This window comes from Protopterus annectens, chromosome 5.part1, assembly GCF_019279795.1.
Source record: "Protopterus annectens isolate FY-2018-M chromosome 5.part1, PAN1.0, whole genome shotgun sequence".
NCBI classification, from domain to species: domain Eukaryota; kingdom Metazoa; phylum Chordata; order Ceratodontiformes; family Protopteridae; genus Protopterus; species Protopterus annectens.
Genome location: NC_056736.1, coordinates 307,826,326 through 307,845,907, shown reverse-complemented (window position 1 = coordinate 307,845,907; position 19,582 = coordinate 307,826,326). Strand labels below are relative to the sequence as shown.

The window sequence follows — 19,582 nt, the reverse complement described above, 5'->3', positions numbered from 1 at the left end:
CAATTAAAAACAATACTCCATCAAAAGATATCACAGCACCTATGCAAACTACAGACCTCAATGAACAAGCAGAGAAAGACATCATTAACTATTCCACAGGCCCCCTTTCACCAACAAGCTCTCTAAAAGAAGGTTAGTTACGAAAACAAAATCGCCACTGATTCTAAAGACAACCACAAAGCATTCTATAGCTATGTCAAGAATCTCAATGTCAACTGTCAGATCTGCTCTGAGTTACAGCACAATGGCACTAAATATACAGAACCAACTGATATTGCCAACATCCTGGCAGATAGGTTCAGTGCTAACTTTAACCTCTCTCATCCCCTAAAGGGCCCATCTCTCTATACCGGAAGAATGCAAAGTTCCTGTAATCACGGCTGCTCAGGTAAAAAAACACACTCTCCAAAGCCAAGAACACAGCATCCATGGGACCTGACAACATCCCAGGCTGCATTCTACATGAACTACAGAATGAACTGGCACCCCACCTAATTACCATGTTCAATCATAGCCTCACCTCAGACTTTGTGCCTACTGAATGGCGCACAGCAACAGTTATCCCACTCCACAAAGGGGGAGCCGCCACAGACCCCGGGAACTACTCCCTCATTAGCCTGATGAGCCTGGTCTGCAAGGCTATGGAACTTATCATCGTGGAACTTATAAACAATGACATTGGTAATCTCCAAACTCTGGGCCCTACCCAGTTTGGGTTTGTAAAAGGCAGATCATGTCTCCTAAACCTGATAGACTTCTTTGAAGTGGTCAAAAAAGCCGTAGATGAGGGTAAGGTGGTTCACACAGCCTATCTAGATCTCGCCAAGGCTTTCGACACCATCCCCCACTCTGGAATTATAGATACACTCACTAAACTAGGTATAAATCCCTATGTCAGAAGATGGGTTGCCAACTGGTTCACTGACAGAACCCACACTGTGAAAGTAGCAGATTCTAAATCCAACTTCAGAACAGTTTCAAGTGGAGTACCACAGGGTTCAGTCCTAGGTCCTCTTCTGTTTGGTATCTACTTCTCTGAAGTACAGGCTAACACAGAAGGTTTTTGGCTAACAAAGTTTGCAGATAACTGCAAACTAGGATCCATAATCAAAACTTCTAACGATGTGGACATCCTACAAAAGGGCCTCACTGAGACAGATGCCTGGTGTCAAAGCCATGGCCTCAAGCTCAGTGCCAAAAAGTGCATTGTCATCCCTTTTGGTAAAAACTCTGTACCCATGAACTACCACATAGGCGGTAGTCTACCTAACACCGAAAGTGTGATAAGAGACCTTGGGACACAGGTGGACAGTAGTCTCTCCTTTGATAATCACATAGTCACAGTAGTCAGGAAATCCTTCTATGTGGCACACCTCATCACAAAAGGTTTCTCATCCAGGAAAAAATAGGTCATTGTTCCCCTCTACTCATCACTCATTAGACCCATTATAGAGTACAATGCCCCTTTTGGTATGTACCTCACAAGACATCTACAACTGGAAAGGCCACAGAAATACCTCACAAAGAGGATTACCGGCCTCAAACAGATGCCCTACGCAGACCGTCTCAAAAATCTCCAGCTTTACTCTGTCACATATCGCCTATTCAGAGGCAATCTCTGCCTAACATACAAAGCTATGTCAAACCCAGAGCTGTTGGACATGCTCCACTTAAAGAAATCCCAATCCCTCTGAGCTACACGCTCTAGGGACCTAAACCTTGTCAGCGCAATAAACAGAACATGCTGGAGGGATAGATTCCTGTTCCAGAGACTTCCCATACTCTGGAACAAACTACCTATCTATATCAAACAAAGCTCCTCATTAGCACTCTTTAAGAAAAATCTTGATGATTGGATGGGAGATAGGAAATTCACCCCGGGATCACTTCTGTGGCTCTGCTTGACAGGGGCACAAAAAAATAATTTTCTTGGGTGGCAAAAGCCAGGGTACCGTTTGACTAGGCTTATATAGGCCCTAGGGCCAATAGTCTAGTACCTACCTATGAACCTATGTGAAGCTAACCAGCACCCATTCCTACACAAAGCCATCACTTTCCTTTCTTCCACTAAGCTGCTCCTATTCTTCCCCTTTCCTATTTTCCAAGTATAACAAAAAGGAAAAATCATGGACCAAACCACCTGGTGACTCACCAACAAGCTTTGGCAGACTCGGCACATGGTTTATAACTTTTTGTTGTGATCAACTAGCCTACCTTTTAATGCCACATCTATAATCTATGCCTCTATAGCAACACACTGACACTTGTGTGGAAAACCAGCCACTGCTAGCACACACTCAAAAGTTCATAACCCATCCTCCTACAGTAATTTCTGATCCACTTCCATTTTACCAAACCTAAAAAAAATCTTTTTGAAAAGTCATTTTTTATTCAGCAACCACTTATTTTTCAAAAGTACAGCATAGCATGCTAAACACCCCTGACAGTATGGTTTCTAGGCAGCCCGAGGTACAACATTAGCATTCTATACCTTGACAGATTAGATTTTTCTGTATGTTTACAAAAGTAGTCTAGCAGCATTTGCAGACCTTCAGTGTGAATGATCATTACCTATTCACACCTTCATTATTACAGTAATTAAATACAGAACCCTTGACTAGTTCAATGATTTTTCCTCTCTTAATTAAATCTTCTCTGTAAAACTAGATACAAATCTGTCACTTAGTATTTCTCTCTTAGAAGGTGTGCCCCAAGGATCTATTCTATCACCATGTCTCCTCTTTTTATTCATTAAAAGACAACCTACCAAATTTTCACAACTGCAGTTCATTTAGATATGATTATCTACAGATCCAGTCGCTCCTGCACCAGAAATGAAAAAAGAGCCAAAATGGCCTGTCATGCTTTCATATTCTCTACAGAAAATGTACCTGCTACCAATAAAAGCTTATAGTCAGAAACTACCAAAACCCCTTACCAGTACCCTGCCTAGCACTTTCTGTGTAATAAGTATGACAATACAATAAACTTCAGACAAGTCACTTCTGAGATCTGTGTGTGTGACTTGGCCAACTCTTAATTTTCAGCATCACATTAATACAGTAAAGGGAAAACTAGCAGAATACACTTCTGATAAACAAAAGATTTATCACTTTCTGGCACTGGAAATCAGATGTGCATTTCGTAAAGGTATCTGCCTATGCCAAACAGAATATGGCCTCCCTACCATTACCGTATAATTAAGAGTGAAATAAACTGCTTTAGTCTAGCCAAGGCGAAATGGTTATCTATAAAACTGAAAACTCATTTATTAATAGGCTCCCTTGTACTCCAACTGTTAAAACTGGAGTATTTCCTCTTCCTAATGGCAACCTAATTCCCAGACCCTGTGACAATCAGATTGTATCAATCTCTCCAAGACTCATACTCCAAACCTCACAGATGAAACTATGCATCTCATATGACAGCTTCTTTTTCATTGCAACAAAACTTTGGAAGTCTTTTCCATACACCCTAAAAGAGTTCAGCTATGAACCAAATTCAGATTAGAATTAAAAAAATTTCCTTTAAATGATGAAAAGTGCACCTGATTCCACTCCCCAAATATTATATAATTATTGTTTTTGAAAATGTTGTCCGTAATCTGTCATTCCTTTGAAATACAATGTGCAAACATGCCTTACAATAAAACTATAACACCCCTTCCCTCAAATCGACTCGACTTCATATGACTTTCTTCTACTTCTTCTAAATTACTGTTTTGGAAATACTGTATAAAGTTTCTCCAAAGTAGTATTGTCAGCCCTGTCAATATACTACGCTACTCTATTTTGTTCATTATCTATGTATAGAAACACATTTTCAAGTTATAACATGCTATTAAAATTGATTTCATAACTCTGTATCTGCTACAAGTCAGTATACAGTTTTGTGAAACTTCTTGCTCGTTCTTTATATAAACCACATAACCCCTCTTATTGAAAGATCAAATGCAGCATATATTTTCTCTTTACTGTAAATACTGTCCTACTTTTATGCCTGTCTAGTGTTTGGATGTTTTGCATTCAATAGGCTAGCATCACAATGATCCAGTTTGATCACTGCCCTACAACAAAAAACACATTTACATAAATAAATAAATAATCTCTACACCTACATTAAAATGTGTGTGTCCTGCTATTCGCAATGGATGTTTTAGTATGACTGAAATTACTTTTTTGTATACCATTCTTCCTAAACTATGAAAGAATTATTTAAAAAATGAATTAGAACAAAAATAAATGATTACAATAATGAAAACAACACATGAGGATCTAGGACTTGTAGCACACACACAGTCACACGTCAACTACTGGTGCACTTTGCAGTCCACCACAGACATGCACCCACTCACCCCAAAGTTGAGAACTAAAAAAAAAATGTCTCTGAAGCCAAGGACCAAAAAACTAACACAATACCTGTGTAAGCACCCTACTACAGTTACTTAGTTACTAACCCACAAATCTATTCTGGTACTGTACTCACTCATGCCCAGTTGCCAACTACAGATTGTGCCACCACCTTTGTCCCATCCTAGTTACAGTACTGAGCATATGTATTGATATGATGGTAAAGAACTCAGAAAGGAGGGGCCTAATTCCCTCTTTTATTCTGGGTTGCTTTATTTCACCAACATGCATGCTGTTAATGAAAGGAAATTAATCCCCCTCAGTGGTAATGTTGTGAAAACATTTCTCCAGAAAAGTGCTGTCAAGTAAGAGACAGTCAGTGTGTCATAACCATCAACAGTGCATTACTGCCCAAATGAAAAATGGAATAATTTAAAAAAATGGAGAATGCCGATCAGGAGAAGCAGAAATAATACATTGATTAATTAGGATAAACCTGTTATGCAGAAGGTAGGGAGACAGGCAGACAAGGTGGATCAGGCATTCCTTACCCATCATGAAAATCTACGTTTCTGTGTTACTACAATCTGATGGAGTCTGCAACCATTTAATTAATATGAGGACATTGTTGTCTCCAGTCAAAAGTGATATAGTCAAGTTCTCAAACACATGCTTTCATCAAATACAGTTTGCCTATGTCTCATGGTACAGTGACCTTGGAGCTACTTACATACAAATATTTCAAGCACGGGCATTAATGCCCTTCTAGCTTGAGAATATACCAAAACACTTGTTTCCATAATAAGTGTCCTGGCTGTTCTTAAAAATATCTAAACTAGCACTTGCTTTAATGTAATTTGGTAGTCTGTTCCATGCGTCAGCTAACTCTGTCAGGGAACCAATCAGTACACTTCTCATTCCTATAGAGTCTTCTACATAGGTTGTCTGATGATTCTCTAGTACTTTTTGATAACCGCAAACATTCCCAGAGATAGATGTCTCTAAGTGCCCTACATACCTGAATAAGATCTTCTCTTAGATAACTTTAAGAGACCCTATACAAAAGTTTAGATATTTTAGTCTTTCATAATAACTTAAATTTTCACATCCATGAATACTCTTGATATATTTCCGCTGTATTCATCGCAGTTTACTCATGTTTGATAGGGTTTCCATATTGTTATTCCACACTCAAGTTTGGGTCTAATGTAACTAACAAACAATGACCATCATTTTTGATTTCCTAGACTTTATAAATCTTTTTTTATACAACCTATAGTTCTATAACTATCATTAACCAATTGGTTGACATGATTAGAAAAACTCATAGGTGGATTTACCCATACACCCAGGTCCTTAAATGAGCCTACAGTTTCAATCACTGTGTGCTGCATTAAATATTCACCTTTCAATTTATGTCTCCCAAATCTCATATATTTAGTTTTTGGTGTATTTATCAGCATATTATTATCCTGTGCCCAAATGGTCAATTTAGTCAAGTTATTTTGCAGACTTGCCTTATCTGCAACACATGTAATCAGTTTACTCAATTTCAGTCTGTCTGCATTCAGACTATAGAACACCTCAGATGAAAAAGTTAGGTCTGAAAGATACAATCTAAACAAGTAAGGATGTAGGACAGAGCACTGTGGAACACCCTGATTGTAACCAAGGATTTCACCTGTCCAGTTGCTGTATGATACTTCCATGTCCTATTTGTAAGCTTGCAGCTATCCATCTGATCAAGAGTACATTATTACCTAGTTGTTCTAATTTATTGATCAGTGTTTTGTGTATGAACCTGTCAAATGCTGAAGTTAAATCTATATAAATGACATCACAGCACAATCTTTCATTCATAGCTATTATATTGTTATAGAACATCATGTTACAGGTGGTAATGGATCTATTTTCAACATATGCAGACTGACATATGGTTTCAAGTCCCAGCCTATACAGTTCTGACAATAACTTATCCAATATTACCTTCTCCATTATTTTTCCATGACATGAAAGTAGACTTAAGGGTCTGCATGACTTTGGGTTTGTCCTACTCCCATTTCCCTTAAAGACAGGTTTAATAAGTGCATGCCTCCAATCTTGAGGAATCTCCCCATATTTAGACCTACTGAATAACAGATATAATGTTACCGTAAGTTCTTGCTTTAGTGTTCTCAGGTCATTGTTACTAATTATGTCTCCTCCCAGTGCTTTGTTTGAATCAAGTTTGCATAGTTCTTTTTCAATGCAATCTAACTTGATTCCAGTATTTGTGGTTACCTGGATGTCACTAGGACAACGTATTACCCCTTTTGTGGAGCTAAACTGTTTTGCATAAGATTTTGAAAATATATCTATAATCTGTTGTGTCTGCGAATAAATTTTAGAATCTTCACACAGTTTATCAATTTGTATGTCTATACTCCTTCCACATCTTATGTCTCTATAAAAAGGTTTCCTATTATGCTCAATATCTTTACATATTTTCAAATTTTTCTTGATTTTATCTCACACTATGTTTAATCTGTTTGTCCAGCTTGTTTATTTCAGTTTTCAAAGTTGTAGTTCAACCTCTCTCACCTTAATGAGATATCTTGTTCTTATGGCAATATATCCCCTGACGTTGTATACCTAGATCCTAATGTTAAAACATTTTTTTTATTTTTTGCACTCAATTTCTCTTTCAAAACTTTCCACTGAACATCTCACTCCAGTTAGTTTTATACTATGACTGTTTTGCTTCCATATAATCTGTAATTAACCTTATGTGCATTGGTTTAGATTTCAGTTTGGCCGAATTACCTAGCAACCAATTAACCTTTATAACCCTGTAATCACTGCACATCAACGGTGGTAAAACCTGACTTGAAGTAATAGTAATTTCTTTAGGAACACAATCTCTGGTATGTTCCATCCCCTGGTAGTTTTTTTTTTTTTTTTTTACAATCTGAAACAACTGGAGTTGATTATATTAAGCTTGAGGATTAAATAAACTTGTCTACTGCTCAGTGTGTGGGGAGTTGTTTTGCACTTCACTGAAGAAAAAATCAACATAACTTTTGAAAAAAATAACATTTGGTCAACTGGCATAGTACTGTTGCTGCATTTACTGTGCAAGCCCCTATGAAACTATGGGAAACCCCCTTCTCTGCTAATCAGAAACACTCTGCAGTCGGAAAAAAAAATGCACGGAAAGCTAACATGAAAAGTCACAAAATGTATGACTTTTTAAGCCCTTCAAACAGCTACATACCGTTTAACATTCATATCCATTTGATCAATTGTTTCCTTAACTTTTTCTGATGAGGAGCTAAGAGTTACTTTTTCTAACAGATGAAAATCTTCTGGGTAGAAGTCTTCATTTTCATCAAAGGGACCCAAGATCTAAAAAGAAACAAGGAATTCTTTATTCTGAAGTTCATTTTATGCAGTATGCTTTTTAATCAACTTTCAGACAAATGGCAGCACTTTAAAACTTCATTCAGAAAAAAAAGTTAAGTTATGATCAGAGTGAACACAGATGCAAGTGAAAAAAAACATACAACACCATAATTTATGAATGCAGGTAGACTACATTTTAGATTATTAATGATTATGCATATTTTTTAAATACCTGCAAAGCAAGTGTTCAAGCAGCCTTTTTGTGACATAGCTTTAAAAGGGATTACAAAACAAAAGCTAAACGTGATGTCCTCCTTGAATAAAAGTGGAGAAAACACAAAGCAAAATATATTATAATTCATCAAGGCAGCATTCTAGTTCATCTAAAATCAGATTATCAGAAACATCAGCTGGCCAAGTATAATAGCTCAGTTTGCTGGAAATAATAGGTTTTAAAACACAATATACTTTGAGGTACAACAACCTTAAAAAGTTAATGTATTTAGTAAACAGAGAAAGTGTATGAGGGCATGATGGGTTCTTTCTTCTCTCCCACCAATAAAACATTTGTTTTGTACTGAAGCAAAACATTGTTGAAGTTAAGAAAAAAGAAGATATGTACTCACCATAACGTTCCATCTGAGTAGTTATACTTAATTTTTCTGCAACATGTGGGTATACGGATCCGTATCGGATCCAAGCCGGCAACTTTTTTTCTAGCATCTGCTCCAAGCTCGAAGCTCCCCCCCTACCCACAATGCCCTACCATCTCCTATCTTCCCTCAGATCGAGTTTGCTGCAACTAACAATATATATGCAACTCAACACAATAAACCAACCCTGAAAACAGGATAAGGTCCGGGGGACGGAGGGAGGGAATGTTGCAGAAAAATGAAGTACAACTACTCAGATGGAACGTTATGGTGAGTACATAACTTCTTTATCTGAAGTAGTTAACTTCATTTTATCTGAAACCTGTGGGACAGAGTCCCCAGCTACTCCGATCCTGGGAGGCCCTTATAGAAGGATATTCCTGAGCACTGCAGAGCCAAAGGATGCTCTACCCCTCGAAATCAGATCCCATTTCTAATGGGAAATGAAGGTATGTGAAATGGCACATGTCGCTGTTGCACAAATATTGTCCACAAATATCGTCCAAAGGTACCCTGGACCAAAAAGCAGCAGAAGTCGCCATGGACTTGGTAGAGTGAGCCTTAACTATACCAGCAGGAGATAAACCTTTTGCTTTGTAGGCATGTGAAATACAAAGAGTGATCCATCTGGCTAAAGAAACTTTAGAAATAGCTTTTCCCATAAACGCTTTGGAAAAGGAAATAATTGGTCAGTCTTGCGGAAAGACTTCGTTCTATGAAGATAAAAATGAAGTTGTCTATGAACATCTAACAAATGGAGTTTGTATTCACCTTTATTTTGGAAGTTAGGAAAGAAAACAGGCAGATTAATGGACTGGTTTATGTCTGCTTCAGATGCCACTTTAGGTAAGAAGGAAGGGTTAGTACGGAGGGAGACCCTATCCTTATGGAAGACCAAATGCGGAGGCATGGCAGACAGAGCTTGAAGTTCAGAAACTCTCCCAGCCGATGTGATGGCGGCTAGGAAAGCTGTCTTCCAGGACAAAAGGTTTAAGTCCACCGAAGCTGCAGGTTCGAAAGGAGGAGCCACCAATGCCTGTAAAATAAAAGTAAGGTCCCAAGGAGGTACAGAATCCTTGACAGGGGGCCGTAACAGAAAAGTACCTTTAAGAAAAGCCTTACACAGCCTAGAGGAGGCTAAAGCCATGTTGTCTTCACCAACGTGAAAACTGGAAATGGCTGCCAATTGTACTTTCACTGTGAAGGAACTAGCTCCTTGCTGAAAGATACCAGACAGGAAGTCCAACACCGCTGGAACAGAGGCTGTAAAGGGATCTATTTTTCTCTGTGAGGCCCAAATGGAAAAGCGCTTCCATTTACTGCAATAAAGTTTCCTAGTGGAGTCTTAAAGAGAGGCCACCACAATGGATTTTACCTGGGATGAAAGACCTGGCAATTAATGGAACTGGAGCAACCAAGCTGTTAGCTTGAGGCTGCCCAGATCGGGTGGACGTGTCCCCGACGGATGGGAAATTAGTTCCGGGCAGGGATCCAGAACCCACGGGGAGCTAAGAGATGAGACCAAAGGAATGGGAACCAAACCTGACGAGGCCAGAACGGGACAATGAGGAACAATTTGCACTGTAGTCGGCAAGCTTTCTGAAGAAACCTCAGAATGAGAGGTAAAGGTGGATAAGCATACAGAAGCCAAATCTCCTCCGCTACTGACTGTTTCAGAGACTACTCATTAGGCATCAGAATGGCCCGACTCAATCTGTCCGCCAAAATGTTGGAGCGCCCCGAGATGTGCATTGCTATCAGAAACCGAACGGTGGAAATCACCCATTCCCACACTCTCACGGCCTCGCGACATAGAGGGTAGGGATCTGGTTCCCCCCTGCTTGTTGATATACCAGATGACCGACATGTTGTCTGACTGAATTGCAATCAATCCGAGAGGGAGGACTGTGTGAAAGGCTTCCAGTGCTAAAAGCACTGCCCTCATCTCTAGAACATTTATGTGCAAATTGGTCTCTGCCTGGGACCATGTGCCTTGGACTGTCCTTCCCGAACAGTGTCTCCCCCACCCAAGTTGGGAGGTGTCTGTGGTCACTGTGGTTTGGACTGGAGGTGATGCAAAGGGGTGTCCTTTTGATATCTCCGATGAAGTTAACCACCAAAGAAGAGATGTCCTGCAGACATGACTGATTTTGATCAGAAATTCCATGGGCAGGTCTAGACAAAACCACTGAACAGCCAGAGTCCATTGAAGAATCTGCATGTGAAGGCGCGCATAAGGGAGAATAGATATGGTGGCAGCCATGGAGCCCAGAGCCCGGAGAACTTTGCTCGCATTTGAAGACTTGCAGTTCGCTATCTGAGCTATGTGGCACCTGAGAAGTAGAATCCTGTATGGAGTTATGAATACCTTCATCTGCAAAGTGTCTAACCGTGCCCCAGTGAAGTCTAGAACTTGTACTGGTTGCAAATGGGATTTGTGAACATTGACTAATTCCCAGTAGCTCTGCTAACCGAATGAAATAATCTCGGGCCAGACACAAGTGATGCTTGTTGGGTGCAGTGAAGAGCCAGTTGTCCATCTATGGAAACACCTGAATACTCTGAAGCCTCAGGTGAGCCGCTACAACTGCCATTACCTTGGTGAACACCCTGGGGGCTGTGGTGAGACCAAAGGGTAGGGCTCTGAACTGAAAATGACTGGCTCCCAGCCAAAAGAGCAGGAACCTCCTGGAGCTTCTGTGTATTCTGATGCGGTAGTAAGCATCCTGATGATCTAATGAACACATCCAGTTGCACTCTCGGAGATAAGGTAGAATGGACTGTAGGGTGACCGTCTGGAATTTCTGTTTGGCTACCGACAGGTTTAATGTTGACAGGTCTAGAATGGGCCTGAGGTCCCCCGTCTTTTTTGGCACCAAGAAAAACCTTGAGTAGATGCCTAATCCGGACTGATCGGGGGGACCTTTTTGATGGCTTATTTGAGAAGCAGCTTTGAAACCACTAGAGCTGTGGCCTCCCTGTGAGTGGGTGAAACATCCGGGAGGTGTTTTGTAATATTTGGAAGGGCAACGAAAGGAATAGAGTAACCTCTGGATATTATCTGAAGAACCCAGCGATCTGTCATAATGGAATCCCATGCCGCTGGGTGTAAGGACAATCGTCCCCCGACTGCATCCAGAGTAGGACAGTCGGGCAACCCCTCAGGGCTGCTGACCGGGTCTATCAAAGAAGGGTTCCCTAGACCCGAAATTAATGGGACCCCCCACTACCTCTGGGCCGGCGTCAATCCTGTCCCCCTCTACCTCTGGGGGAATAGCTGTCCTGAGAATCCCGGGAAAACTGAGATTTTTCGGAACCACATTTTCTTCTGCCCTCTTTGATTCCTAGAGAAGGACTGCTGAGGGTAGAGAAGTGGACTCCGATGGCAGCCAAAGTCTTCCCATCCTTTTTGCTCTAGACAAGTGTGTCATGTACTCTCTTTCCAAAAGGGAAGAACTGTCATTGGGTGTGTTGATAAACGACGCCTTGAAAGGTTCCACGAACTGACACAATCTGAGCAAGGCATGATGTCTCATGGCTATGCCTGTCCAGGCCGCCCTAGCTGCTCCTTCCGTGGCATGGGAAAGTAGCCGCACAGATGTGTTTGAGACTGACTTCAGAGTAGACATTTTCGCCGAGAACAGCTGTCTGTCCTGCGGCGATAAAGACTCTGGGGGCGACTCAGCGAATTCCAAAGCAAGGTCTTGCTGAAGCCGAATCACATATGCCAAATAATTCAGCGCACAGATAGAAAAAGTCACTGAGGAGTATACGCGCTTCCCAAACCTATCCACCGACCTGGACTACTTTTGTGGAGGGTGGACTAAGGAACTCTCCTGTGCTAGTTCCTTCTTCGTGGCCGATGCAACCAACATGGCATCAACAGGGGCTCCTTTCGACCAGGGTTGTCTTTCGGAAGGGGGAGATAAAACCTTGTCAGGGCATTTGGGGATGGGGTCTACGGTGTTGGGCTCCTTCCATGCCCGCGTGGTGACGACGTCCACCAAGGGGTCTGCTGGTGGGGACACCCAGGAAGTAGATGGGCCCGTGTCAAAGGCCTCTAGGAACACTGACTCATCCCCAGAAGGTTTTGGGGCTGACCAACCTCCCCTCTGGCGGAGGATCTCCATAATTTCTCTGAAGGAGACGTCTTTGGGAGGTGACCTGGGGGAAACCTTCTCCTTCATCTAAGTCAATGTCAGTAGTGAGGGACTCGGGGGAGTCCAAGTGCCTCCTTTTGCACTTGCGCTTATGGTGGCCCTCTTCAGTGACCCTCTTCAGTGAGACTTTCAGAAGGGGATCCGTGAGCCGCAGGGGTTTCCTCATGGAAAATGACCTGGGGATCCTCTGGCATGAGCTGTCCCTGAGACAGGATGAAGGGAGTCGTCGCCAAATCCAGGGGGGCCTGGGTGGTATCCGAGGGGATGTGCTGGGGTCTCAATCCCTGGGAGAGAACCCTCTCCACCACTTCGAAGGCCGAGGGAGAAGCCCTCCCCGGATCCGAAGCGGGGACCAAAGCCGAAGACAGGCTAGCCTGAGTTCTGAGGGAACGGATCAGATCTGAAAAGGTCAGAGCCGAAGAATCCATTCCCCGGGTCCGACTCCCTGTCCGCAGCTCCGAGAGTCACTAGGATCCGAACAAGTCGGATCCGAGAACTCAAGGTAACAGCCGGAGTCGAGGTTGGAGGAACAGTCGACGCCGAGCTACCAGCTCCGAAAAACCTTGGATCCAAGAGCCCGAAGCACGGATCGGGGAAGGAGAGATGGTGTGGAGAAGAGGCATGTAGGTCGCCCCTTCAGAGGGAGAAGGACCTGGCAAGACTCCCATCTGAATTTGGGTCTGAATAGATCTCTGCATCATCCTATCCATATCCATGTCCGATAGGCTCTGAGTCGACCTCGAAGAGGCCACCGACTCGGATCTGGCTGGTCTGCGGAGTGGGGAGGAGGGTCTCGGGTCCGAATGTTCCAATGGCTCCGGTGAGAAACGAGGAGACCGGAGTCGTGGAGAAACAGGCCTCATGGTCTTAGATGGGGGGGGGGCTGAGAAAGAGCTCCCTGTCTGGGGACCTCTTACAATGCCTGTCCTTCTTTTTCTCCCTTTCCTCTCTGCGCCTTTCCTTTTCCTTCTCTTTTTCTTTTTCCTTATCTTTGTCAGACTCGCTGACTGAAGATCTGTACTTTGAAGACCCATCGCCAGACGAAGAGGGAGGTTGAGTCCCTGTCTGGGTGGAAGGTGGTACACTAGAGACCGAAGCCGAGGCAGATTCCAGCATGGCAGCAGGGAGAAGGCCTTTGGCAACTAGCTTGGCTTTACGATCCCTAAGGGCCCTAGGGTTGAAACCTGAACAGACAGCACACTGAGTGGACAAATGTACCACTCCTAAGCATATCGCACACAAAGTGTGACCATCGGCTGGGGAAAGCTTATGGCCACACTCTGTACATTTTTTGAAAACAGGCTTTGGCTGGTCAGCCATAGTCCTGCACTCCAAGGTACAAGCACTACCTTTCCAAAAAAAACACACACGCAGGTAGGGGAAGGGCAGGCCTAACTACTACTCTATACAAAAAACTTTTTTTTTTTTTTTTTTTTTTTTTTAACACTAATGACCAAACGCGATACTACAGAAGGGAAGGGAAATCATAGTCAAGCACACCTAGATATCAGCAAAAAATTCTACTTACTATCCCTGAGCTCAGAGCAAACGAGACCACGATGCACACTACTGGGGTGGCAAACGAGATCTGAGGGAAGATAGGAGATGGTAGGGCATTATGGGTAAGGGGAGGAGCTCGGAGCTTGGAGCAGATGCTAGAAAAAAAGTTGCCGGCTCGGATCCGATACGGATCCATATACCCACAGGTTGCAGATAAAATGAAGTTAACTACTTCAGATTAATATTTACCTTGCTTCACCAAGAGTTTTAAATGAATCACTATGGGCCAATGCAACTACAAATGTACTTCTTTGGATACAAATCATAAATCAATGCCTCACATCTGAGAAGTGGACAGATGCATGGGCAACATTGAACATCTCAGTAAAATACTGAAAACTATGTTTGTCAGGAAGCTGTATTGGCAAATGACAACTCAATTTTTTTTTCAAATGGCTTAAACGCCCATGCCACAGAGCAGAAGCAGTCTACCTACATCCATATAACCAACTGCATGTATTTATTCAGTACACACAAAGGAGATGAGATCATAAATATTAGTCAAAATATCAGCCAACTGCCTAACCACACAACTTCATGTCACATGATGTTTTACTAGGGATGGTAAAGATGATGTACTTCATGCAAATCAACAGTGTTAGTTTTAAAATGTTGCTTAATTACTTGAGAAGAAAAAAAAAACAAGGTGGCAACTTTACAGTCCCTTTCTTAGATCAGTGGTAGCTATGCTGTTTCCGAAGATGTGAGATAGACAGTACTTCAAATTTCTGGAATGAAACACACTACAAAAAAGTAGAGAAATATGCTTTTGGAAGCTGTTTAAAGAGCAAGTTGTTTTGTTTGAAAGAACAAATAATACAGGTGATTTGTTTATTGGTTGCTCACAGAACCTGGAAACACAATGCAGCATTTCAAAATAAATAACAGTAGAAGCAACCTCAGCTCTTTGAGAATCAAGTGTAGAATATGCCATTGTTACTGCTAGTCGCAAAATTTTAAAGGGCATACTACCCACTGACTGCCTAAGAGCAATAAAACCTATCTTGACCCATACAGATGAACAAGATTATTTAACAAAGGGACCATCTCTCTCTAACTTTTTCTGCTGATATTTAGTAGCCACTGGTCTTGTGCAATTTCCTCCCAGTTTCTTATAAAGAAGGACATGTTCCCCCAACAATCTCTGAGGATGGACGAGGAGGAAGGGAAGGTTGTTTGGATGGGGTAGATTCCTGTGGGTGTCTTGGCTTTGTAGGCCGTCAGACTTGTGTATGGGTGTACCTTGCCATTCCTTCTTAATTCCCACCATTCTTTTTTTACCAAGTCTAATCATTTTCTGCTTAGGGTGAGAAGGCCAAGTCTTTACTGGGAAGTTCCAGCTACACCTTGAAGCCTGGGTACTGAAATCTCTGCCCAACACATTGGGCATTCTTCCCCTTCTATTCCATGTTTTTGCAAATTTCCTGAGCAGGAGGTCCAAGCAGGAGACCCTTGTTCAAAGAGGTATTAAGGATTTCTGTTCTAACATTGTCTGGCAGTGGCAAAGTCCTCAGCCAGGCATGTCTCCATATTACAGACTCAGTAGCTGCTGCCTTTTATGATGCAGCATCACAGCCTCATTTCTTGGAATGCCTGGCTACCTGGGAAAACAAGTCACACTGGTCCAACACCTCTTGATTTAAATCCTTGTCTTCAATCCCTGCTGCCTTAACCCTCATCTTTTCCAGCAGGGACTGAGGGTAATTAAGCAGGTGGGACTGTCAATTTAGGGGATTTAATAAAAGGATAGCAAAGCCTTACTGGGAATGAGACTCTTGGTAGGAGCTGAAGTAGCTCCCTTGCTAATGTCCACAGACTCCACACCAGGACCCACCAAGGAGTTCTTAAAAAGGTAACTGGAAGTCCTTGACACTGTAAAACAGCTCAGGCTGCCTATCAGCAGGAAGATACAAATCAGGCTCCATTGGTCCATCAAAAAAAACACCTTCAAGGACATCTGGCATTGGATGGACAGCTAGAGGTTAAGGCTGAGGCAAACCTATATAGGATCAGTAGCTTTGCTGGGCTTTGGAGCATGCTATGGCTTACCACTGTAACACCTCCTATATTCTGAGAAGGAAATCCTCAAAAGGAAAAGTTTTCCAGACAGGAAGTAGAGCACAAGGTGTCTTCAGTGTCAGAATCACAATGTTTAGTAGCTGTTATCTGCCTCACATATGCCTATTTGCTTTGGGGTCATATTCTAGAGGATCCACCTGAGGTATATTCACATCAGACCTTCTATTCCTTAGGAAAAACACGAAGAACATAGAATATAGATCATGTACTATAGGCTGGTCTCCAGCACAGTATGTGACTTGGAACATTTTCTGTGTCAGAATCCCCAGTGGAAACTATTTATCACATCAACATTGCTGTCATTAGAAGACAATGACTTGGAATGAATCAAACATAGCAGCATGGGCACACCTCATAGTCACCTTGTTGCATGTGATGGAAGCCATACAGCAAGTACAGGAAATATAAAGCTTAAGAAGAAAGCATGATTCCCTCCACCGGGAATGGCAGCATCATACTCCATTATGGGGCTTCTGTCATGGGGAATGAATGGAGCTATGGTGCATTCACAAGGAGGGCTTAATTGTCATTTTATCATACTTCTCTTTGTACTGCACAAGTCTCTACTAGGATACACTTCACTCCATTTCATCCCTCTCTACCTTACATTTCTTTCACCTCTTTTACAAGTCAGTTCCACAAATGTTACTTCCAGGAATTTAGGACTGCATCACTGCACATTCCCTCTCTCTTCCCTCATCTTGAGACTCCACACTCCCTCTCTGGGTCAGCCTCTAATAGCTGTCTTACAGTCCATGCACCATTCTCTCTCTAAAGCTTTTCTAGTGTTGATCCATCTTGTCAGCTTCAGTTCGTCCCTTTCCTTATTACTCCTCCTCCTAGACTGTTTTCCATTTCAGACCTCCTAGCTTCTCAGACCTTTACAAGATATTCTCCAACTCCCAGATGCATAAGTCTGCATTTCCAACATTATTTTCTTGCCTTTGAGGGACACTCCATCTTAGGTTCTGTTTGCAGTTAAGTTATGAGGCTTAAAAATAACAGAAAGGGAGAAGAGATGTAGTCTTAACTTCCATGAGACCGACATTCAAACTGATTTCTCTAGAACACGTGTAGCACACTGCATGCTAACTACTGTAGCAGCAAGTTCATCAGCGTTTAAGTTATATGCCCACAAAACTACCACCCCCTTATAATAAAGATTTTAACATTATTGCAGTTAAAATGCGAATTACCAAACACTGGTGTTGAAAATACAGTGCTGGTTTTGGTACAAAAGAGTGGAGTAAGAGTTTCCTCGGTCCCCATTTTTGTACAATCTCAGATTTGTTATATACAAATGATACAAATTACAGTGGTGTATGAAGGGCAAAGACTTGTCCCCGGCAAAAAAAAAAGTTTCCTTGTGCAATCAAGTAGCTTGCTCAATAGTTTGCATCTTGGCAATCTTGCCATTTAAATTTTCACATTGTATTTATATTTATATACATATGTAATGAATGTATATATAAATATTGCTAAGCCAGGGACGGAATCAAGGAAACACAAAGCTGTAATGCTGGGAGTGTTGCTCTTTCACAGAGACAGGCAGGAATTTAACTAGAACCAGCCAATTTTGGCACTATATCAGAATCTCTAACCATATCCTATCAGTCAAACTCCTCACCTCTAGGCTAAGATGATATGGTAGAGGAGTCTTGTGGAGATGCATGTCAGTGAAGGATGAATGTGGCCTTAACATTATTATAAGTGGAACTACTGACTTTGAAAGAAGCTGCTACAGGGTAAAAACTTTGTCAACAGGGCTGCTGTTTAGAAATATCTTTTTACTACTAGTCCTGTGTTTACAGAATCCATGGTCAGTGTTGAAAACGACTGACATTTGTAAGTCTTATTTTACTACATGCGCTAAGTGTAAAAGAAACCAAGAATACTGATATCAATAAATGAAAGTTTATTTTCTGTTACCCCATGACTTGTTGCAAATACACGTATATTTTCACTGTTAATATAAATAAACCACACATTATGGATGGAAACTACTGCTACAGACTGTTCTTTGCTACAATGGTGGAAAATGATGGAAGAAAATGTTCTGTTACTTCTTAAAAGTACCTAGAAATTACTTTACCTAGGTTTTTTCCCCCCACAAAAAGATGCAAGCTCTGCCAGAGGAGCAATTACTCCGGAGGCTGCTTCACAACCTTCACAGTGAAAGCTACCTTTTAAGGTGGTGGGAACATGCACTGCATGGCTTGAAAAGCTCTCAAAAATTCAAGAACTCTTTAGACATTGTGCCCTTAAGGAGATTTACTCTGGTTAAAAAGCAGAAAAATGTACACTAAGGAACTGTTAAAATCCTTGTATCTATATGGGGATATGATAAGGAAAGAATCCTCTCATGGCAGTAACATTAGGGTACCCTGCATTTTTTCTGTTAGTAAAACCAAATCCCTGTGCATACTGAACTGTAGCAACTGAATATTGTGAAAAAATTAAGAAAATCACAGAGGCCTTGTGCAGCCAATCACCAACCAAGACCTACTTAGACTACAACAACAAATATCCTCACTAGTGAGCAAGCCATACATCATTATATGGAATTTCAGCAGCTGTGGCCTTCCGAAGAAACGTAGTAAGAAAGATAACGTGAAGACCTACCTAGTGGCTTTGAAAAGGCATATGACTCAAAACAAGTGGACACAAGTCAAATGGGTCATAAATATCTCATTACACTTAAAATACAGCTCTCCAAAGGCATATATCAACCTAGAAAATTTTGATGCCCACAACTATCAGAAACTGAAATAAGAGATTCTGGCAGAATTTTTATCTGAAACAAAATCTTTAAACTTTCACAATGGACATTCAGTATAGACAGACCAGCAAGTTCACAAATGGTTAACATAATGCAGATTTTAAAGCTATGGCTACAATGTCATGTAAATAATGTTAGTAAAATTTTAGAAGTTTTGGCTATAGACAGTTTACAAGAGCATTCTTTAGTAACGTAACTTAAATATTTAAAGATATATATATATATATATATATATATATATATATATATATATATATATACACACACACATATATTCCAATGTGTTCTGATGTATTCTGAACAGCTAGTTATTTAGTGGAAGATATGCTGCTAAATAAAATTGCACACTCTTAAGTTAATAGAATGCTGATTTGCCTATAAACAAGAAAAAAAACTGTTATGATTTGAGTTGGTCTATTTTAAATGCTCTAGAAAAGGACAGAGCCAAGTATTGTGCAGCTGATAATGATTCTATGTTTATAAAACTGTTTATGCTAGACAGCAAAGTTTGCCTTTGGAATGTAAACCTAACGAATGTGACAATTCTGAACTTAGCAGAGGTGTAGAATCTGTTTTTACCAGTGTGCTGTTTTTAAACTTGCCAAACGTAATATTGCAATA

General features: G+C 41.3%; 1 protein-coding gene across 2 annotated transcripts in view; it reads right to left on the bottom strand.

Moving 5' to 3' along the window:
- UGGT2 (UDP-glucose glycoprotein glucosyltransferase 2) overlaps positions 1 to 19,582 on the bottom strand; it is a 4,352,373-nt gene that overhangs the window by 1,929,854 nt on the left and 2,402,937 nt on the right. For both annotated transcript variants that reach the window (XM_044072987.1, XM_044072988.1), the window contains exon 24: positions 7,603 to 7,733. In XM_044072987.1, coding sequence (XP_043928922.1) covers positions 7,603 to 7,733 — 131 coding nt within the window. The remainder of the gene's footprint in view (positions 1 to 7,602; positions 7,734 to 19,582) is intronic.